The sequence below is a fragment of the Podarcis melisellensis genome (assembly GCF_964234715.1).
Source record: "Podarcis melisellensis genome assembly, chromosome: 2".
NCBI classification, from domain to species: domain Eukaryota; kingdom Metazoa; phylum Chordata; class Lepidosauria; order Squamata; family Lacertidae; genus Podarcis; species Podarcis melisellensis.
In genome coordinates this window covers 103391999-103412009 of record NC_138529.1, presented here as the reverse complement: position 1 = coordinate 103412009, position 20011 = coordinate 103391999, and the positions used below count along the sequence as shown (strand labels likewise).

Sequence of the window (20011 nt, the reverse complement as noted above, 5' to 3'; positions counted from 1 at the left end):
CCCGAAAGATTTGCCACATTTGAGAGCGTTTTCCAAGCAAAGTGAGGTTTGCTATATAGAGAGGACAGGATTGTAAACAAATAAATCCATGCAAAGTGAGGTTTGCTATATAGAGAGGACAGGATTGTAAACAAATAAATCCATGCATGTTAAGGCTCTAGTTTTGTTTAATTTGCTTCAAGACCTGGCACTGAGCCTCAGCTAAAAATGCACACACACACACACACCCTCACCTCCTAAATAAACATCGGTCACCTCATTTATTTTTATTTTTAAGAGAGAGAAAAGACCACCCTTTCTGGATGTGCGTATGTATCTGGCTGCTGGCTTTACGCAGCAGCAGCACCAGATCCCGGCGGAATCCGCCCCGCGCTTTCCCTCTGGCCTTTTCGCTGCTAACTTTTTCCAACTAAGTTTAGCTTTTGGATCAAGCCGAGGAGCGGCGCGAGGCGACTTCTTCTTTCTTTTCTTTTTTCCCTAAGGGGAGGACGGGGGGCGAGGAGGGTTTTCTCGGGACGGAGGCGCCGGGGCTCGGGTTAGGAAAGGCGCAGAGGCATCCAGCGGGGAGGAGGCGGAGGCGGGAACGGCCTGCATTGGGAAAGGGGTCCTCCCCATCCGGAGCGACCCACAGGCCGCCCACGCCGCCGGGGTCCTCTTCGCCATCCCTTTGGCTTTGCCCCCAATTCAGCAGAAGAAGAGCCGCCCGGTGCGCGGCATCCACGGAGCTGCCATGAGGCTGTGGGGTTTGCTACTCGCAGGTGAGTCTCCGCCAAGGATCGGGGTCGCGGCACCTGCCTGTCAAAGTCCTGGCAGGATGGCCAGGAAGGAGGGAGGCAGAGAATAGGGAGCCTCATGCTGAGAGGAGGGAGAACTTCACTTTTGAAATTGTGTGTGTGTGTGTCTACTAGGATAGTGACTTTTAAAACTATTTTTTTAAATCGAGGAGGGCTTGAGGGCTTCTTACATCTTTTCTTGGGTCTGCATCTTGCCACCCTTGCCCTTCCCTCAGGACAGGGGGCTTCTTAACAGCCCAAACCAGAGAAATCTCCTTTTCTTCTCACACAAATGCCCTGATGGTTGTCCTCACTGTGGCCGCTCATCCTGGTGTGGCACTGCCAGGCTTCTGCTTGGCCTGACGTGCCCTGTTTGAGGGTTGGGGGCACCTCTCTAAGATTCCCCAGAGGACAGGCTTCAAGATGGTATAAATAGCGTCTGGTGGTCTTCTTCGCAGGGCGTATGTTCTAAACTCCTACTTTCTACTTGGGGCATACGGTGGTCGAGATTATATTGGCTAAAGTGGGTGTGGGTGGGTGGGTGCTGATTTTGGGGTCCTATTTGCCCCATCCTAGAATGCCTCACTGCTTGAGGGTTGCCAGCAACTGCTGCGTTCCCCAGGAACAAGATGCTATGGTGGAGAAAGCTGCACCTGTTGATTTGCCACTACCTCTGCTTCTCTCAGACAAGTAGCCCGATCCTATGCAAGTCTGCACGGAATAAACTTTCACGGATTGCAGAGGGACCCTCTGTGAGCGGCAGCTGCATAGGATCGCGCCTTAGATGTGTCTCATACGGAGGCTAAGGATGTGGGTGATGCCTGGATGGTCCATCTGCTGCCAGCGGACACCTGTTTTTGCCTCGTTCACAAGATCACACCTTCCGTTTGCACACTCGACAATCACTTATGCAGGTTGAAACCTCCACTTTGCCGACAGATATGTAATGGGAAAGAACCCATCCCGGTTCTGGCTGTGCAACCACAAGCATTCATTTGAACAACGCTGAGGAGTCGCTAATCTGCGTCTAGTGTTCTTGAGTATGTATCCTGAGAGCTGATGTAAGAAGTTAAACATTTGTAGAGCAAGGAGCCTAGGCTTTGGCTGAAACCAACCATATGGGGTCGTGGCAATAAGCAAAGACAAAATTAGAAGGAGAGTAAAAATGTGTGTGTGTATAAGTGAATAATGTCTGTGTGTGTGCATGGAAGATGCCTCTATATTTGGTTTTGGTGAAATGTTTCAGCCTCTGAGAAGTCGCTGTGCCTCCCTTCCCCTTGGTTCTTGAACTGGGGCTTATCAGCAGTAGGCTGATAATTTAATTCTGGGTTAAGTGGTTTGGGGGATAATTATTATTGCCCCCCCCCAGATCAGCCTTCACCAGCCTGGTGCCCTCTGGATGTTTTGGATGACAGTGCTGGCTGGGTAGGGGGTCATAGGGACGTCATCAAAAACATGTGGAGGGCACCGGGTTGGCGAAAGCTGCCCTCAATTCCTTCTTACCATCACTAACTCCCGTTTCACTTGGCAGTAGCTGTGTATTGAAAGAATAGCAGGGAGGGAAACCCACCTTTGGCTCCGAGATGTTGAGGGGCAACTGTAGGTGTCCATTCTCAGGGCTACTTTGATGCTTGGCACACTGCCGTCGCCTCACCATTTTAGCAACTAGGATGGCTAAAGACTATATATAAGCGATGGCTCTTCCTGCCCTTTTAGGACGTGCGTAATGGGTTGAGTTGGGATCCTAAACCGTCCTTGCAAACACGAATCGGCCTGCTATTCCAGTTTGCTCAACTTAAAACAGTACGATAGACAGTCTATATGTGGGGTGAGGAATTTTAAACATGCATCTTCGGTGGCAGCTTTGCGTCCACCCCACCTGCTTTGTTTTCTCTCTCCGTGCCCCTTTCCTGCCTCCAGAGTAGGGTGGGTGCCTGGTCTGCGTACTCCCACCCTCCATTCCCACCCAACCTTGGGTTGGGGGAAGCTGCACACCCAGCCCCACCAGCTGGAGTCTTTGTCCCTGGCTCCCTTTGAAGCTCTGCTCCAGGGGATTTGAGGCTCAGAGAGCTGGCATGGAGCCTGGGAGCAGCCTTGCAATGTGAGAAGGTTGGGGGGGGGGCGCTAACAGGAAGGACCACACTTGCCCCACCTCAGCAGCTGTAGAAGGAGTACGAGTGCCGCAGTGTTGGGAATGTGCTGGCAAAGGAAGGAATGGTCCTTGAAGTTTTCTTCAGCTGCAGGGCCATCATCTCCCCCCGCCCCATGTTTCCCCCTTGCCAGTTTGCAGTGAAGTGGAGGGGCAAGGTTTGTGTGCAAAGGCCGCTTGGCATCCAGCGGGACCCAAACTTATCCGAGCTGCGATCTCCGCTTGGTGCTGTGCCACCGCCTCCCTCTTTTTAGCAGGCTCTCCGATGGACGTGAGCTCTTATAAAGCCATCGTTTCACGGCTTTCGGCCCCCAGCCCCCACGTTCCTTGGCGCAGGGCCAAGCTGGCCGGACAACAGAGCCAATCCCTGCCACGGTTATTTCTGGCAGGGCTGCGGCTTCCGCTCCCAGGCCCCATGTAGTCGCTGAGGGCAGAGGAGGCAAGCAGAGGCATTTCACGTGCGCGCCCCCAGCCCCACCCTTGCAGGGTGAGCAGCAGAAACAGGTGGAAGCATCTGGTGGCGGATGCCTAGCTGCATGCAAAAGGAGATGCCTAGGAACCTCCATCTCTAGCGCTGCAGTTATCTATCTGCACTGGGCTGGGATTGTTGCACTGCCAAGTCCTGGGTGTGTGGCCAGATCAAAATGGCAAAAAGACCCCATCGTACTGGGGGTGGCCCTTTAATCTGAATAGGGTTGGGCAACCTTCATTGTCTCCCAGTACATTTCCGAACACAATTCAAAGTGTTGGTGCTGACCTTTAAAGCCCTAAATGGCCTCGGTCCTGTATACCTGAAGGAGCCTCTCCACCCCCATCATCCAGCCCGGACACTGAGGTCCAGCGCCAAGGGCCTTCTGGCAGTTCCCTTGCTGCGAGAAGTGAGGTTACAGGGAACCAGGCAGAGGGCCTTCTCGGTAGTGGCGCCTGCCCTGTGGAACGCCCTCCCATCAAATGTCAAGGCAATAAACAACTATTTTACTTTTAAAAGACAACTGAAGGCGGCCCTGTTGAGGGAAGTTTTTAATATCTGATGCTGTATTGTTTTTAACATTCAGTTGGAAGCCGCCCAGAGTGGCTGAGGAAACCCAGCCAGATGGGTGGGGTATAAATAATAAATTATTATTAATTATTATTTATGGTGAACTGACTAGATAGGTTGCTGTTATTCCTGTTTTCTCAAGGAGGAATGGAGCAAAAGAGAGAGTAGGATCCGATTACTGAAATATACTCGGAGTCGTGTATTGATTTCATGCTCTTTATTGCAGCTCGTAGAAGTTGAATCCCCCCCCCCCAAAAAAAAAAAACCCCTCAGGCTTTATATACATTATTTACACAATGGGTCCCGTCTGATTGGCTGGTTCTGCTTCCCTCCTGGAGCCTGATTGGGCTGCTACTGCAGGCCAATCACTTGTTGCATTCTAGGATCCTACCAGCCTAATAGGCTGATTACCTTCCTCCTGGGGCCTGATTGGGCTGCTCCTGCAGGCCAATCAGTTGTTGCATTCTAGGATCCTACCTGCCTATTGTTCTAGGATCCAAGCTTAGTACATAACAATTACCATTTTGTATCATGGATTCTCTCCCTTCCTATGAATGGTTTCAGTGGGGCTTGCAGTGATTTGCCATCCAATGCAGTGATTTGGTCCGCATATCTGCAGCATCACCAATTATCTCGACAGAAGTGGTACTTCTAGCACAGTCTCTGGAGTGTTGGATCACACTGACCTTCCCCTCCCCTCGTATGATTAAAAGCACTTTGGTAACTCTGAAGAACTGGCACTTGCCTGTCTCCCAAATGCCATAGACATCCACCTATCCTTTTATTCAGGGCTAAACAAAGGGCTCAGCCACACTTCCATAGCTGCCAGGTTTTCCAGGCTTTCCAGGTCTGTGTTTGAGTAGTTTCTACTTTTTGCCCTGGGAAAGCTTGCATTTTACTTGCTGAATCGGAGCAAACAGCAACCGGGTTTTCCGCAGTTATTGCCATTTGCTCCGATTCAACAGTAAAATGTGGATTTTCCTGGGGGAAGTGCCAGGACAAAAAAATCAAAACTGTGCTCAGACGCAGACATAGAAATCCCAGACCTGTGCCTAGAGAGCATGGAGCAAGTGTTAAGTGTGGATGAGCCCCAAGTGTGACTCGAGGGCTCTTCAAATAGGAATAGCTTTCAAAAGATTTAATAGTAGCCATCTGGACTGGGTGGCTTCCATTGGAATAATGGGAGTTGGTAGTGCCCATTTGCCCCACAGGGCAAAATAAAGAGGTATGCTTATATGATTTTCACATCATGAGCGGGCAGCAATGCAAAAAAGCTGCTATACAGTGGTACCTTCGTTCTCAAACTGAATCTATTCCGGAAGTCCGTTCCAAAACCAAAGCATTCCAAAGCCAAGGCTCGCTTTCCCATGGAAAGTAATGCAAAATGGATTGATCCGTTTCAGACATTTAAAAACAACCCCTAAAACAGCAATTTAACATGAATTTTACTATCTAACGAGACCATTGATCCGTAAAATGATAGCAATAATCAGTGTACTGCAGTCACGCAGTCACTCCATCAGTAGCTGAACTGGAATCCACACAGTCACAAAAACAAAACAAAAAGAGCCGCAAAAACAAAAACACAAAATAAATAGCCCAAACAGACAGACCTCAGCATAACACTCAAAACGGAAGCGTGGCACTCAAATTGGAAGCGTGGCACTCCAAACTGAGCACATTCGGCTTCCAAAAAAAGTTCGCAAACCAGAACACTTACTTCTGGTTACAGATAGGTAGCCGTGTTGGTCTGCCATAGTCAAAACAACAAAAAAAAATCCTTCTAGTAGCACCTTAAAGACCAACTAAGTCAGTTCTTGGTATGAGCTTTCGTGTGCATGCACACTTCTTCAGATACCTTCTTCTTCTTCGTATCTGAAGAAGTGTGCATGCACACGAAAGCTCATACCAAGAACTGACTTAGTTGGTCTTTAAGGTGCTACTGGAAGGAACTTACTTCCGGGTTTGCAGTGTTTGGGTATCTAGTTGTTTGAGTACCAAGGCATTTGAGAACCAAGGTACCACTGTAATTCAGGATGCTTACAGACTGCTGCTGTTTTCGGGTGGAATTCAATCGCATATCGGCAATTTCAGGTTGCACCATTATGTTTGACTGGGAGGTCTTCTTGTGAAAAAAACCCAATTTCCCCAAAGGCTCAGATTTTTTGTGATCAGGAAAGTGGGTGGGGGGGTGCATTGGGAAGTGTGGGACGACACTTGCTTGACATTGTCTGACCTCCCCAAATCAGAACGACTGCTCAATAAGTAGCTGGTGTCTTTCTAATCTCCCTGCAAACAGATCAAGACGACTGCCCAGTAAACAGGTCATCTGGAAGCAACCTTGGTGTGTTGACTCATAAACCAAAGAACAAAAATAGTATTTTGGTGCCAAAGAAACCCAGATTCTCTGTTCAAAACAAATGATAGTGAGAAGCAACAGTATAACAGAGTTGGTTAAATCTGAACGAATGCTCAAGCTTTGCAGCGGGCTAAAGAGTTCAAGTTGTCCCTTTCCCCTCTCTGAATGTAAAGGTTTGTTTTGGGGTGGAAAAGTAAATAGTGACGGTCGGGGTAAGTGGCGGTGTCTGTGAATGGGTGTGCATGAAGGGGCTTGACTGGAGGCCAAGTGAAATGAGCGAGAGCCCTGGAATGCGCAAGAGTTTGGTGTATTTGCCAATCACTGCCTTTATATTGTCAAGAAAAAGAAAATAAGACGGTCAAAGCAGCAGATCAAATGGGAACACCCATAAACTGCTCTTAACAGGAAAACCTTTATTGTCAAAAAAATCACCTCAAATGGAGTAAATCGGATATAGTTTTGCATAAACTGTATCCTCAGGAATTTGGAGGGTGGGGGGGGGGAAATCCAATTCTTAATCAGAGTGCCTTGATGACATCATTTCATTAAATCTGGACATTATCCAGCCAAATTAAGTGCTTGGGAGCGCTCCTGATTTCAGTGGCAGTGCTGTGGGCTTATTTCTGAGTAGATATGCATAAGGTAAAGGTAAAGGGACCCCTGACCATTAGGTCCAGTCGTGGCCGACTCTGGGGTTGCGGCGCTCATCTCGCTTTATTGACCAAGGGAGCCAGCGTACAGCTTCCTGGTCATGTGGCCAGCATGACTAAGCCACTTCTGGTGAACCAGAGCAGCACACAGAAACGCCGTTTACCTTCCCACCAGAGCGGTACCTATTTATCTACTTGCACTTTGACGTGCTTTCGAACTGCTAGGTTGGCAGGAGCAGGGACCGAGCAATGGGAGCTCACCCTGTCGCGGGGATTCGAACCGCCAACCTTCTGATCAGCAAGTCCTAGGCTCTGTGGTTTAACCCACAGCGCCACCCGCGTCCCTAGATATGCATAAGACAGCTGTAAATCTCTCTCCCTGGAATTAGTGGGACTTTAAAAGTGCTCACCAGTGAATAGACTGTGTCTTTTGATTCCAATTCGTCAGCTCGCTTTCAAAGGTATCTCATGATAGCTGGAACCTTGGTTTTTAAGATGGGCGAAAGCAGAGATTTTTGATAATCTACATTATATGCCCTCTCCTTATTGGCGCTATCTTTCTGTCTGTTATGACCTCAGATGTTGAAGTTATATCTTTATAATATTTGCAAGTCCTATCATAATCCTCTGGACCGTGGAGTTCCCTTGTCTTGCCTATTTATGGATGCCAGATCTTCCACTACTCAACCTCTGACAGCAGTCTAGCTAGTGGGTCTGATTTGCGCATGAACTCCAGTTAATACATAAGTACCATCCCTCTACCATGCCAAGTTGAACGAGGACTTTTTATTATTATTCAGTATTCATCTGGATTTGCTTGCGCAAACTTCACACTTGGGTTGAACCATGTCTGGTCTTTATTGAGCATTCATTTTGATTTGTTTACAATGTGATTATATCACAAGCGACATTCGTCCAGAGGTCGCCAATGTGGTGCTCTGCAGATGTTGCCGGACTCCAACTCCCATCAGCCCCAGCTATCATGACCAGTGGTCGGGGATCATGGGAGTTGTAGTCTAACAAAACACCTGTATGTCACCCTGTTGGCTACCGCTGGTTTACGGGCTGTTTGCATGTCTTTCAGTTAATCCTTTAGTCACCCCACACTTTCTGAGACAGTTCCTCTCCACTTTCCAAACCGCAAAAAGTCAGGTTTGTTTATTTCTTTAAAGGGCATAGCTGTCAACTTTTCCCTTCTCTTGTGAGGAATCCTATTCGGAATAAAGGAATTTCCCTTAAAAAAAAGGGAAACGTTGACAGCTATGTTAAAGGGGTGGATTTGTTGTATAGTGGTACCTCGGGTTAAGAACTTTATTCGTTCTGGAGGTCCGTTCTTAACCTGAAACTGTTCTTAACCTGAGGTACCACTTTAGCTAATGGGGCAATTTCTGTTCTCATCCTGAAGTAAAGTTCTTAACCCGAGGTACTATTTCTCGGTTAGCGGAGTCTGTAAACTGAAGCGTCTGTAACCCGAGGTACCACTGTACTAGGATGTTGGAGCACTTAAACCTATTTAAAGTTTTGGTATGCGCTGGGATCCCCCCGGCAGTCTGGAATCAGTCAAAAACTCCTCATATCTATTACATTTAACCATTTAAAAGCTTACAGTGGTACCTCGGGTTACAGACACTTCAGGTTACATATGCTTCAGGTAACATACGCTTCAGGTTACAGACTCCACTAACCCAGAAATAGTACCTTGGGTTAAGAACTTTGCTTCAGGATGAGAACAGAAATCATGCTCTGGCAGTGCAGCGGCATGGGGAGGCCCCATTAGCTAAAGTGGTGCTTCAGGTTAAGAACAGTTTCAGGTTAAGAACGGACCTCTGGAACGAATTAAGTACTTAACCTGAGGTACCACTTACAGATAGGTAGCCGTGTTGGTCTGCCATAGTCAAAACAAAACAAAATTCCTTCCAGTAGCACCTTAAAGACCAACTAAGTTAGTTCTTGGTATGAGCTTTCGTGTGCATGCACACTTCTTCAGATACACTGAAACAGAAGTTTCCAGACCCTTCTATATAGTGAGAAGGTGGGGAGGGGTATTACTCAGAAGGGTGGTGGGAATGGGTGATTGGCAGATAGCTGTGATGAGCCTGTTGACGACTCTTAACGACTGAAATAGGTCTTACAGGAAAAAGCAAGGGGTGAGAAGGTGAAAAATGGCTTCACTATATAGAAGGGTCTGGAAACTTCTGTTTCAGTGTATCTGAAGAAGTGTGCATGCACACGAAAGCTCATACCAAGAACTAACTTAGTTGGTCTTTAAGGTGCTTCTGGAAGGAATTTTTTTTTTTGTTTTGACTGAGGTACCACTGTAATTGCATCCGTCACCTGTAAGATGAGCCGAACCTCATGGACCCAGCCACAGCGTCCCTTCTTCTGTACTCTCTGCTCCTCTCTCTGCCTTCCCTGTCTCCACAGTGCTGGGGGGAGCTCTCTGCCAGGAGCCTGAGCCCCCCCATGGCTGTTCCCAAGGCAGCTGCTACCCAAACACAGGAGATCTGCTGGTAGGCCGGGCCGACCGCCTCTTCGCCACTTCCACCTGCGGCCTGCGGCGTCCCCAGCCCTACTGCATTGTCAGCCATTTGCAGGTGAGTGTTGCAGAGCGAAGGTCGGTGGGCAAATTATTTCTTTAAAGGACCTCTATTCTGAGCCTGAGAGACTCGATAAGGGAAAAGGAAACACTAGAAAACTGAGCACTGTCCAAACTAGCAACTGATGCTTACTTCAGCACTGCTAACAGGACAGCATCCTCTGCTCTACCTGGAAGCAGCAGTCGAAACAATTTTTTTTAAAATTGCCCAGTAGCACCTTAAGGTAAAGGTAAACCCTTGACCGTTAGGTCCAGTTGCGGGTGACTCTGGGGTTGCGGTGCTCATCTCGCTTTATTGGCTGAGGGAGCCGGCGTACAGCTTCCGGGTCATGTGGCCAGCATGACTAAGCCGCTTCTGGCGAACCAGACCAGCGCACGGAAACGCCGTTTACCTTCCCGCCGGAGCGGTACCTATTTATCTACTTGCACTTTGACGTGCTTTCGAACTGCTAGGTTGGCAGGAGCAGGGACCGAGCAACGGGAGCTCACCCCGTCGCGGGGATTTGAACCGCCGACCTTCTTATCGGCTAGTCCTAGGCTCTGTGGTTTAACCCACAGCACCACCCGCGTCCTTAGAGACCAACTAAGTTTGTTCTGGGTATAAGCTTTTGCGTGTATGCTTAGGAAGCGCAGACCAGGTCTGCTTCTTGCTACTCTTGGGAGAACTGTAGACAGGAAGACCCCAATTCAACCTTGGGCTGGTCACACCTTCTCTCAGCCTAACTCCTTGCAGGAGCCAGGAATAAGGGAGAAACATGCATGCCACTCTGGGTTCCTCACAGAAAAGCCTGTGTGTTTTTAAAATAATAATAATAATAATAATAATAATAATAATAATAATAATAATAATTTTTTATTTATACCCTGCCCTTCCCGGTTCAGAAACCAGGCTCAGGACGGACAACAACAAAATTAAAACACTTTAAAACACTTAATTATAAAAGCAGCATAAAATACGGTATAAAAACATGAATAACAATAAAATTGAAAAATCAATTAGGTAATTGATTCCCCAGGGCTAGCTGGCTGAATTGTAAAAAAAATAACTAAAAACAAATACCATATTTTTCGCTCTATAGGACGCACTTTTCCCCCTCCAAAAATTAAGGGGAAATGTGTGTGCGTCCTATGGAGCGAATGCAGGCTCCTTGGCTTCAGCGATAGCAATGCGAAGCCTCCGAAGCGCAGAGGGAGAGCTCCCCCCGCGCTCTGGAGGCTTCGCGTTGCTTTCTCTGAAGCCGCCTGAAGCCCCCCAGAGCGCAGAACTGCTGCTGTGCTCCGGGGGCTTCAGGCAGCTATCCGCAAGCCTTTGGAGCGAATTCCCCCACCTCGTCGAAAAGCCCGCAGGAGCCGCGCAGCCTTTAAAGAGTGTGCTGCTCTTGGGGGCTTTTCCCTAAGGAGGGAGAAGGGACTGACTCACCGAGTCAGTCCCTTCTCCCTCCTGTGGGCTTTTGCGGGAGGTTGGGGAATTCCCCCACCTCCCGCAAAAGCAGGGAGAAGGCCTGGGAGAACCAGACCCTGCTTTAGCCTGTCCGCTGCTCCCAGAGCTGGGGGGGGGAAATCATATTTTTTTCCTTGATTTCCCCCTCTGAAAACTAGTTGCGCCCTATGGTCAGGTGCACCCTATGGAACGAAAAATACAGTAACAAAGAGGGTAGGGCCCAACCCAATGGACTTAAATGGCAAGAAAGGGAGTTTTAACTGCACATTAGGACGGACTTGTTGACAGAAAGAGCTGTTTGAGAGTGGAACAAGACTAACTTGGGAACTGCTGAACTCTCCTTTAAGAGGTTATTGAGCAAAGTGTAGACAGCTCTTGAATCAGGTATGCACAGCAGATCTGGTGGTTGGACTAGATGACTTTGGAGGTCCCTTCCTGCTCTTAGATTCTATGGAAGTTTGCGCGCGCACACAAACACACAGATCATTGGCACCTTGTATCACTAGCTACTGCGATTTCACCTAGCTCTGCTCACACATGCACGCAGCTTATCCTTGCAACCATAATTGCTCAAGGAGAGAGAGAGAGAGAGAGAGCTATGAAAGCTTAGTTTCTTTGGATGCTGTTTTCTGTACCAAACTCCTCCTTCGCCTGAGGACTGTGATCATATGCCGCATGTGTAGCTCAGCATACGGGTATCTCTCTTGCAGGACGAGAAAAAGTGCTTCGTGTGCGACTCACGCCGGCCCTATCAGGCCTTGTCCAATCCTAACAGCCACCGCATTGAGAATGTGATCACCGCCTTTGCTCTCAACCGCAAGAAGGCCTGGTGGCAGTCGGAGAATGGTAAGGAGTGGGGGTTTCATCTCTGTGAGGTTGCCACATGATTTGATTTTTGCACAGTGTGTGTTTACTTGTATGTGTATATATATTTTTGCTTGCTTGTATAGCAGGTTCTTTCAGCTACTTTTAAAAACCTTTTCGACCTGATCCAAGAGGGATAAAAACTTGGGCGTGGGTCCAAAGGTTCTATTCCTCTTCCAGAAAGCATCTTCCTCTGTCGGAAGAAAGCCACCTCTGAGTCCCACAATTTTTCGAAAATGAGACATTCGATTCTTGACTTCATGCACTGAACTCCACCATGTTAGAAACAGAAGTCCACCGTTTTGGCTGTGAGGATGTTTCCTCTCCCTCTTCCTACATTTGCCCGAGGTCCGGCACTGAGGGCCTTCTGTCAGTTCCCTCACTGCGAGAAGCAAAGCTACAGGGAACCAGGCAGAGGGCCTTCTCGGTAGTGGCGCCCGCCCTGTGGAACGCCCTCCCCATCAGATGTCAAAGAGATAAACAACTACCTGACATTCAGAAGACATCTTAAGGCAGCCCTGTTCAGGGAAGTTTTTAATGGGTGACATTTTATTGTATCTTTAATCTTTGTTGGAAGCCGCCCAGAGTGGCTGGGGAAACCCGGCCAGATGGGCAGGGTACAAATAATAAATTATTATTATTATTATTATTATTATTATTATTATTATTATTATTATTTGCACCGTTTCTCATCAAGTCTGCGCACCTCACCCTATATGGTACATGCCAGGGACATTAAATTCCATGTTACATCAGGCAATCCTTCTTTGGAGGGAAGTTTGTGTATGTGTGTGTGTCCTTTCCTGCTCTCGGGGTTGTGTGTTGCCCTGTGACAAGCCCTGTCGCCTCACAGCTGGGTGAACTCGCTGTGCCCCGGTTACGTGAGCCTGCAGAGAGTGCTCTTTGTCTGGGACATGGCACGGCTGAGAGAGTGTCCCCAGAGCCCTGTTCCTTTCCTTTCTCTCCTACGCAGAGGAAATGCTGAATCATACCCAACAGAGTCCCTTCTTTCCTGGACCTGGGCCAGGCGGGGGCGGGAGACAGCAGAGGAGGGGCCTGCTACTTGCAGGAACACAGTGCTGCTGCCAGTTGTGGGAGCCTTGGCTGTATCTAGCAACCCAACCATTTCCGCCCTGGGTCATCAGCATGGCACTTACACTGCTGTGGACCCCCTCCCCAAAATCTGGTACCACCTGCACAAGAATTTTCTGCAATAATCTAGAACAGTCTTCAGCAACCTGGTATTCTCCAGACGTTGTTTTGACTGCAACCACCAGCAGCCCCAAACCAGCAATATATACTTTTTGGCGTGAAGTTGTCATCCGTATCTGTTTCGCATTGGCAAAATCCTTGATATTTGCAGATATTAAGTATAGGCACTGATCCACACTTCCACTTGCCCCAGGTCTGGGAAGCATGAATCCAAGTAGATTTGCCTTTGTCTCCGCCGCTCTTTAGTGCTAAATTGGAACAAATGGCAATCCACACAAAAACCTGATTGCTGTTCGTCCCAATTCAGCGCTAAACTGTGGGTTTCCCCAGGGGGAATTGGCAGGCTGAATGGAGGTTTGCGTGAGCCCATCGTCTCTTAGTGCAAGTCTCTGAGCTTGCAGTGGGCTTGCAAATTCTGTTGCCCTGCTGTGAATCTTCACGCTGCAGAAATATTATTTAAAAGTGCATTAACTGTATCACTGTTAGTACAAGGATTCACAGCAGGACAACAGAAGGGGATTTTGAGATCCCTTTGCGAGCAATCCATTCGTGCCTGGAAGGATAAATAACCACCATCTATTATGGGACTGTCTGAGGACCTCACTGCCCTTGTTACATTTGAACACACTTCATATAGACATTAATTTCTTATGGAAACCTATTTGGAGATTATATTATATCAATGTTTATGTTTAGCTTAAGATGGAACTATTGATAGTTATTTCACCCTCAGTGTGAGCTCATGGTAGTATTGTTATTATTAATAATAACAGTAATATTCATATTACCTTTTCTTTGTTTTATGTATCGTAAATATTTCCCCCCCTTCGTTAGATTTGCAAATCAATCAATCAATCAATCAGTCAATCAATCAATCTTGAGTAGGGTGCAGAGTGGGCCTGGGAGAGGGGAGGTGGTCTAGGGAGAGGCCTGGAAGGCCACATTTTGGCCCTGGGCCTGAGATTCCCTACCCCTGCTCTGTATCATTGTGGGCAATTAAAACAGAGGTTCCCAGAGCTGAGTCCTGTTGGATTGGCGAGGCCTGAAGCTGCCATGTACTTACACTAGGCCTAACAGGGTGTTGGCTGGACTTGTTGGGTTTCCCCCGTTTTCCTACACGAGCCAAACTTGCTCCCCAGAAAGGCACCCAACACATTCTGCGTAACAAGATCAACAGCGGTGAGTTAACGGATCTTCCCGCTGAGAAACAAGCCCCTGAGAAGCGACTGAGAAACTCCTGAGCACGGTTTGAAAACTGCTTCCACGTGGAATGGAGTTTTGCTGGGGCTTCTCTAGCACCTGTGTCTGTCTCTCCATTTTATTTTATTTTTACAAATTTTATTAATTTTTCCAATTATTTTTAACAATATCACATGTAATTAACTAAAAGAAAAAGAGAAAAAGACAGATACAAGATTCCTTTCTACCCTTAGACCTCCCTCCACCCTTCCATGGTTTCCATATTTAACATTTCTTGCAGCATATTTTATCTCATTATACATGATAAAGCTGTTTTTAGCCATCTCACCCCTTGCTTTTTCCTGTAAGACCAATTGCAGTCGTTAACAGGTTTATCACACCTATCAGGCAATCACCCATTCCCACCACCCTTCTGAGTAATACCCCTCCCCACCCTCTCACTAGTTTTAAGGGTCTGGTGACTTCTGTTTCAGTGTATCTGAAGACATGTGCATGCACACAAAAGCTCATAGCAAGAACAAATTTAGTTGGTCTCTAAGGTGCTACTGGAAGGATTTTTTTATTTTATTTTTTGCATATTTTATATCGTCTATTCCACTTAACGTCCATATCTTAAGTCTCTGTTGTCTTAAAAAGGTAAAGGTAAAGGGAACCCTGACCAGTAGGTCCAGTTGTGGCCGACTCTGGGGTTGTGGCGCTCATCTCGCTTTATTGGCTGAGGGAGCTGGTGTTCAGCTTCCGGGTCATGTGGCCAGCATGACTAAGCCGCTTCTGGCGAACCAGAGCAGTGCACGGAAATGCCATTTACCTTCCCGCCGGAGCGGTACCTATTTATCTACTTGCATTTTGATGTGTTTTCGAACTGCTAGGTTGGCAGGAGCAGGGACTGAGCAATGGGCGCTCACCCCGTCACGGGAATTCGAACCGCCGACCTTCTGATTGACAAGTCCTAGGCTCTGTGGTTTAACCCACAGCGCCACCCACGTCCCTATCTCTGTTATCTTACAAGTGTCATTTAAGTCCTCAGCTATTTACAGGGGTCTGTTTCTGTCTCTCCAGGTGTGGAGCAGGTGAGCATCCGCCTGGACCTGGAGGCCGAGTTCCACTTCACTCACCTCATCATGACTTTCAAGGTACGTCCCAGCTGGGAACAGGTGGGCTTCTTCTCCAGTAATAGGGATCCACGCTTCCTCAAGGACATCAGAAGAACCTTGTTGGGTTGGACCCAAGGACCGTCAAGTCCAGCATTGTGTTCTTGCGGGGATGCCGATGAGAAGCCCGCAAGCGGGACATGAGAGCAGTAACGCTCTCTTGCACATGATCCTCAGCAACCGTAACAGTGCCTCTGATCATGGAGGTAATGCAGCCATCGTAACAGGTCAGCATCCTGAACATTAGCCACCATCCCCCACGAAGCACGAGATCCTCGGGATGCACGAGTGACTGTCTGGTTGTGTGTCAAGACCCCGCAGCCACCCCCTCGTTGGGAAATAACACACAAAGAACACGGATATTGGGTTTATGTTATTGGGCAAATTTGGCCACAACTTTATTGAATTATAGGGACACGGGTGGTGCTGTAGGTTAAACCACAGAGCCTAGGACTTGCCAATCAGAAGGTTGGCAGTTCAAATCCCCATGACGGGGTGAGCTCCCGTTGCTCGGTCCCTGCTCCTGCCAACCTAGCAGTTCGAAAGCACGTCAAAGTGCAAGTAGATAAATAGGTACTGCTTCGGCGGGAAGGTAAATGGCATTTCCATGTGCTGCTCTAGTTCGCCAGAAGCGGCTTAGTCATGCTGGCCACATGACCCGGAAGCTGTACGCCGGCTTCCTCGGCCAATAAAGCGAGATGAGCGCCGCAACCCCAGAGTCGGTCACAACTGGACCTAATGGTCAGGGGTCCCTTTACCCTTTACCTTACCTTATTGAATTACAGAATGTGAGCGGTATTGGCTTAGGCATTGATTGGACCTGACCATATCTGACTCCTGCCCGATGCGCAGGAAGTCCGGTAAGGGTAAACCACCGGATGGAGGAGTCCTGTCGATGCATACCAACTCGAGCTTCCCCTGGTGTTCCCGTTGGGGTCGTGTCATGGCCCTAGCCCCCGACCCAGGCTTCGGACAAGATCAACACCCCTGGATTCCTTTAACGGAATACCCTTAAGCTCCCCCATCACAAGGTCAAACAATGCCTAACCGCAACCCTAACAAAGTTGTGACGATTTCTACGAGGTAGGCAAAAACCAAATGGCCAGTGGCAATTTTCCAAGTGGAAAAATTCCTACCAGGCCCCTCAATGGCGACCAACCGCGGTCCGTAGCAAGGCCAGTGCCTAAAACCTGCAAAATAGGGAGGGAGGGCGGGTGATTGAGGAAGCGAGCTAAAGAGGAAGCCCTCCGGCTCGCGCCTCTGTTTAAAATGGACCCGGCCACGCCCCCCGGCCAGCGGATTGGCTGGCCGGGCTCTGACGTGGCTGGGATCCCCCGGGCAACGGAGGACAAAGTCCCCCGCCCCCGATGGGGAGTGGGTAGCCACGTGGTCCACCGCAACTCCTCTCCACTGGGAAGTGGAGCGGATTTCTGAGAAGTGGAAGTGGATGGCATCGTAGGATGACTCACCCAATCTCTGTCTGGCTGAGTCTCTACAGCACATGGAGCTGGAGAGGGGGTTGCGTCGGTGCAAATGCCCTAGCAGGAGCACTGGGTTGTGTTTGCACCGCACCAACCTTGCCGCCGCCACATCCCTCCTGGTCTGCTGCAGCAACTTAGCCAGATGGAGGTCAGGTGAGCGGCAAAGCCCCACCATGCTGCTGGGCTTGAAGGCAGAAGGTCTCATGTTCAAGTCCTGGCCCCTTCAGGCGAAAGGATCAGGTAGAAGGAGATGGAAAAGGTCCTCTGCCTGAGATCTGTAAGAGCTAGCGGTAGTCAGTGTGAGCATCATTGGGCTAGGTGGATCGCTGCTCTGACGCTATATATTTCAATGTTCACATCAGAGAACATCTGCTGCCCTTCTTAGGTCCAGGCCAGAGATGACATTAGTCATGTGGTTTGTCCTTGCACGGGCAATTAAAAAGAAACGTATGCACATAGCCAACGTCAGGGTGTGTCTTGCTGGGTCCGTTTGCAGCTGTGGTGTGGGAAGAAGGGTCTTTAACCTTTCCCCCTTGCCATAGTCCCAGTTGGAATTCCAGCCCCCCACATGCCTGCTGTTCACAATGGAAAGAGAAGCTGCGGAGGAATGGGGGCGGATTTTTATGTTCGATTATTTCCCGACGCCCCCAAACGGGGGGAGAAAATCAGAGGACATTGTTGTGAAACTTTTTTTTCCCCCTGTGGAAATGAGCTGTGTTTAAATTAAACGAGGGGATGATTAAGCCGGCATTTCCAAGAATACGCTCGTAAATGCTTTGCTGCGCAACAAATGATTTGCGGGGCGTCTCTCTTTTAATTTCGACTTTGCACGCAGCTGTGACTTGGTTTTGCGCACGATTATTGCTCTCGTTTGTCCTCGCTTCCAAGAGACAGGGTGGTAGCCAACCACTGCATCCTGTTGGCATGAGGATGACTGCTTGTGCAATGGGGTCCCCGCTCCTGCCTGCGCCCTCCCCAGATCTGCACCAGGTGGTTGGGGACCCTTATCTATGCTGTTGGAATCCACCCAATCCCATGGATGGATTCCTTGGATGTTTTTCAGCAGAGAGGAGATGGCCATCTGTCATCGATGCTTTAGCTGAGATCCCTGCATTGCATTTCAGGGGGTTGGACTAGATGACTCTGGGGTCCCTTCCAACGATTCTATGAGCCCCAGCCAGCAAGGCCGTTGGTCAGAGATGATGGGAGATGTAGTCCAACCCATAGCATTTGGAGGGCCACAGAGTTCCCAGCCTTGGTCTAGGGCCCATATGCGCTCGTCCCTTGGCAACTGGTGCATCAAGTGATGACGTCCACGTACGAACAGGTTGCGTCATAGCTCTATCCTATTCCACCCCGACTTACTAGGTGATAGTTCTGGCCGCATGCAAGGATTCCCATTTTCCTCTCCCCCTTGCAGACCTTCCGGCCGGCAGCCATGTTGGTGGAGCGTTCGGCAGATTTTGGCCGCACCTGGCAGGTGTACCGCTACTTTGCCTACGACTGCGCCGCCTCCTTCCCGTCCGCCTCCCGGGGACCCTTGCGGCGTGTGGACGATGTTGTCTGTGAGTCACGCTACTCGGACATTGAGCCCTCTACCGAGGGGGAGGTGAGTGAAAAAAGCAGGGCGTCCGGAGCAGTAGGATTACCTGTGGGGGTGTCAGGGATGGGCTAGATGATGAGGAGTGGGGGGGAAGTAGCAGTCCGGGAACCCCCAAGTTGAAGCACTAGAAGAGGAAGGCTCAGGGCCCAGGAATTGTGGTGGGACACTGAGGAGAGGTAATTATTATTATTATTATTATTATTATTATTATTATTATTATTATTAATACCCCACCCATCTGGCTGGGTTTCCCCAGCCACCCTGGGCGGCTTCCATCAAAATATTAAAATACAATAGTCCATCACACATTAAAAGCTTCCCTAAACAGAGAGGAATGGTTGGATGCTAAAGAAGCAACAGGCTTTAGTGAGCAATGAGAGCCTGTGACAGGGAACAGCTCAGACACAGAGGCTGAAGCAGAGGAGGGAGGGCAAGTCGCTGGTGGAGAATTCCAGGAATCTGTATCTCCTACTGCAACAAGCTCCCCTCTCATTGACTCCAAGGACACCCAGGGCAATGTGTAGGGCAGAACAGAGATTACAGGTGCCCTGTAGTTTGAGGCTGCTTGGGCAACATCCATCAGAGAAGAAGACCACCAATCCTGGAAACTGCTCTATAGAGGCAAAACCTCTTGCTGAGCAGTATGCCATTTTCTTGAATAAAAAAGTAAACTACATTGCCAAACTTTGCATCTTGTGTGCTGACCTGCACCTGACCCAGCTCTGACGGGAGATGTTGGGGTAGAGAGATGGGTTCAGCACCAAACACACCATATACGTTAGGTCTTTGCAGACTGCTTCCTCCTTGTAGAGGCCCAGGCCAAGGGCTGCAGGATTATGCTCTCGTAAGCTGGCTGTTGCCCCTTGACCCTCTGCTCTTTCTTCCTTGCTCCAGGTAATCTACAGAGTGCTGGATCCAGCTATCCACATCCGTGACCCCTACAGCCCCAAAATCCAGAGTGAGTCTCTCTCTCTCTCTCTCTCTCTCTCTCTCTCTCTCTCTCTCTCTCTCTCTCTCTCTCTCCCTCTCTCTCCCTCTCTCTCTCTCTCAGAGGTGGTCCTGAGTGAGTCTCTCTGCAGGAGGGGGCCAGAGGAGGGAGGAGCTGGCTTAGGGCAGGAAGAGGCTGGGTGTACTGTGTATTTGCCCCCTGCCCCCCAAGAGGAGTTGGATTCCCAGTGGACGAATGAAATTCTGACCTCCGAATGGGAGTAGAATCTTGGAACGTTTCTGCTTCACCAAATATTTCCATCTTAATATAACTATAAATAAATGTGCTCTCTCTCTCTCTCTATATATATATTACGTAGGCAGAACCCAGGCCCCGAAATTGCAGCAGTAATGTGTCACAACATTGCTTGCGCAAACCAAGCAAGAAACTTGCACACCCATGTTTATTAGGCCATGCGATCGACTGTCATAAAAGTGGCACTACATGCGCACTCTGGGCTATTTGGCCCATTCCAGGAGCTGCATCCTTCCTCCCCTGCCACGAG

General features: G+C 49.0%; 1 protein-coding gene across 2 annotated transcripts in view; it reads left to right on the top strand.

Moving 5' to 3' along the window:
* The first annotated feature begins 374 nt into the window (after nucleotides 1-374).
* LAMB2 (laminin subunit beta 2) overlaps nucleotides 375-20011 on the top strand; it is a 68154-nt gene continuing 48517 nt past the window's right edge. The window contains exons 1-6 of one of the 2 annotated variants that reach the window (XM_081901298.1): nucleotides 375-758; nucleotides 9395-9564; nucleotides 11718-11853; nucleotides 15343-15416; nucleotides 18336-18524; nucleotides 19413-19476. In XM_081901298.1, the coding sequence (XP_081757424.1) occupies nucleotides 731-758; nucleotides 9395-9564; nucleotides 11718-11853; nucleotides 15343-15416; nucleotides 18336-18524; nucleotides 19413-19476 (661 nt within the window). In that variant the 5' untranslated portion in view covers nucleotides 375-730. Of the gene's footprint in view, nucleotides 759-9394; nucleotides 9565-11717; nucleotides 11854-15342; nucleotides 15417-18335; nucleotides 18525-19412; nucleotides 19477-20011 lie in introns of those variants that run through there. The other variant, XM_081901299.1, reaches the window with a different exon arrangement.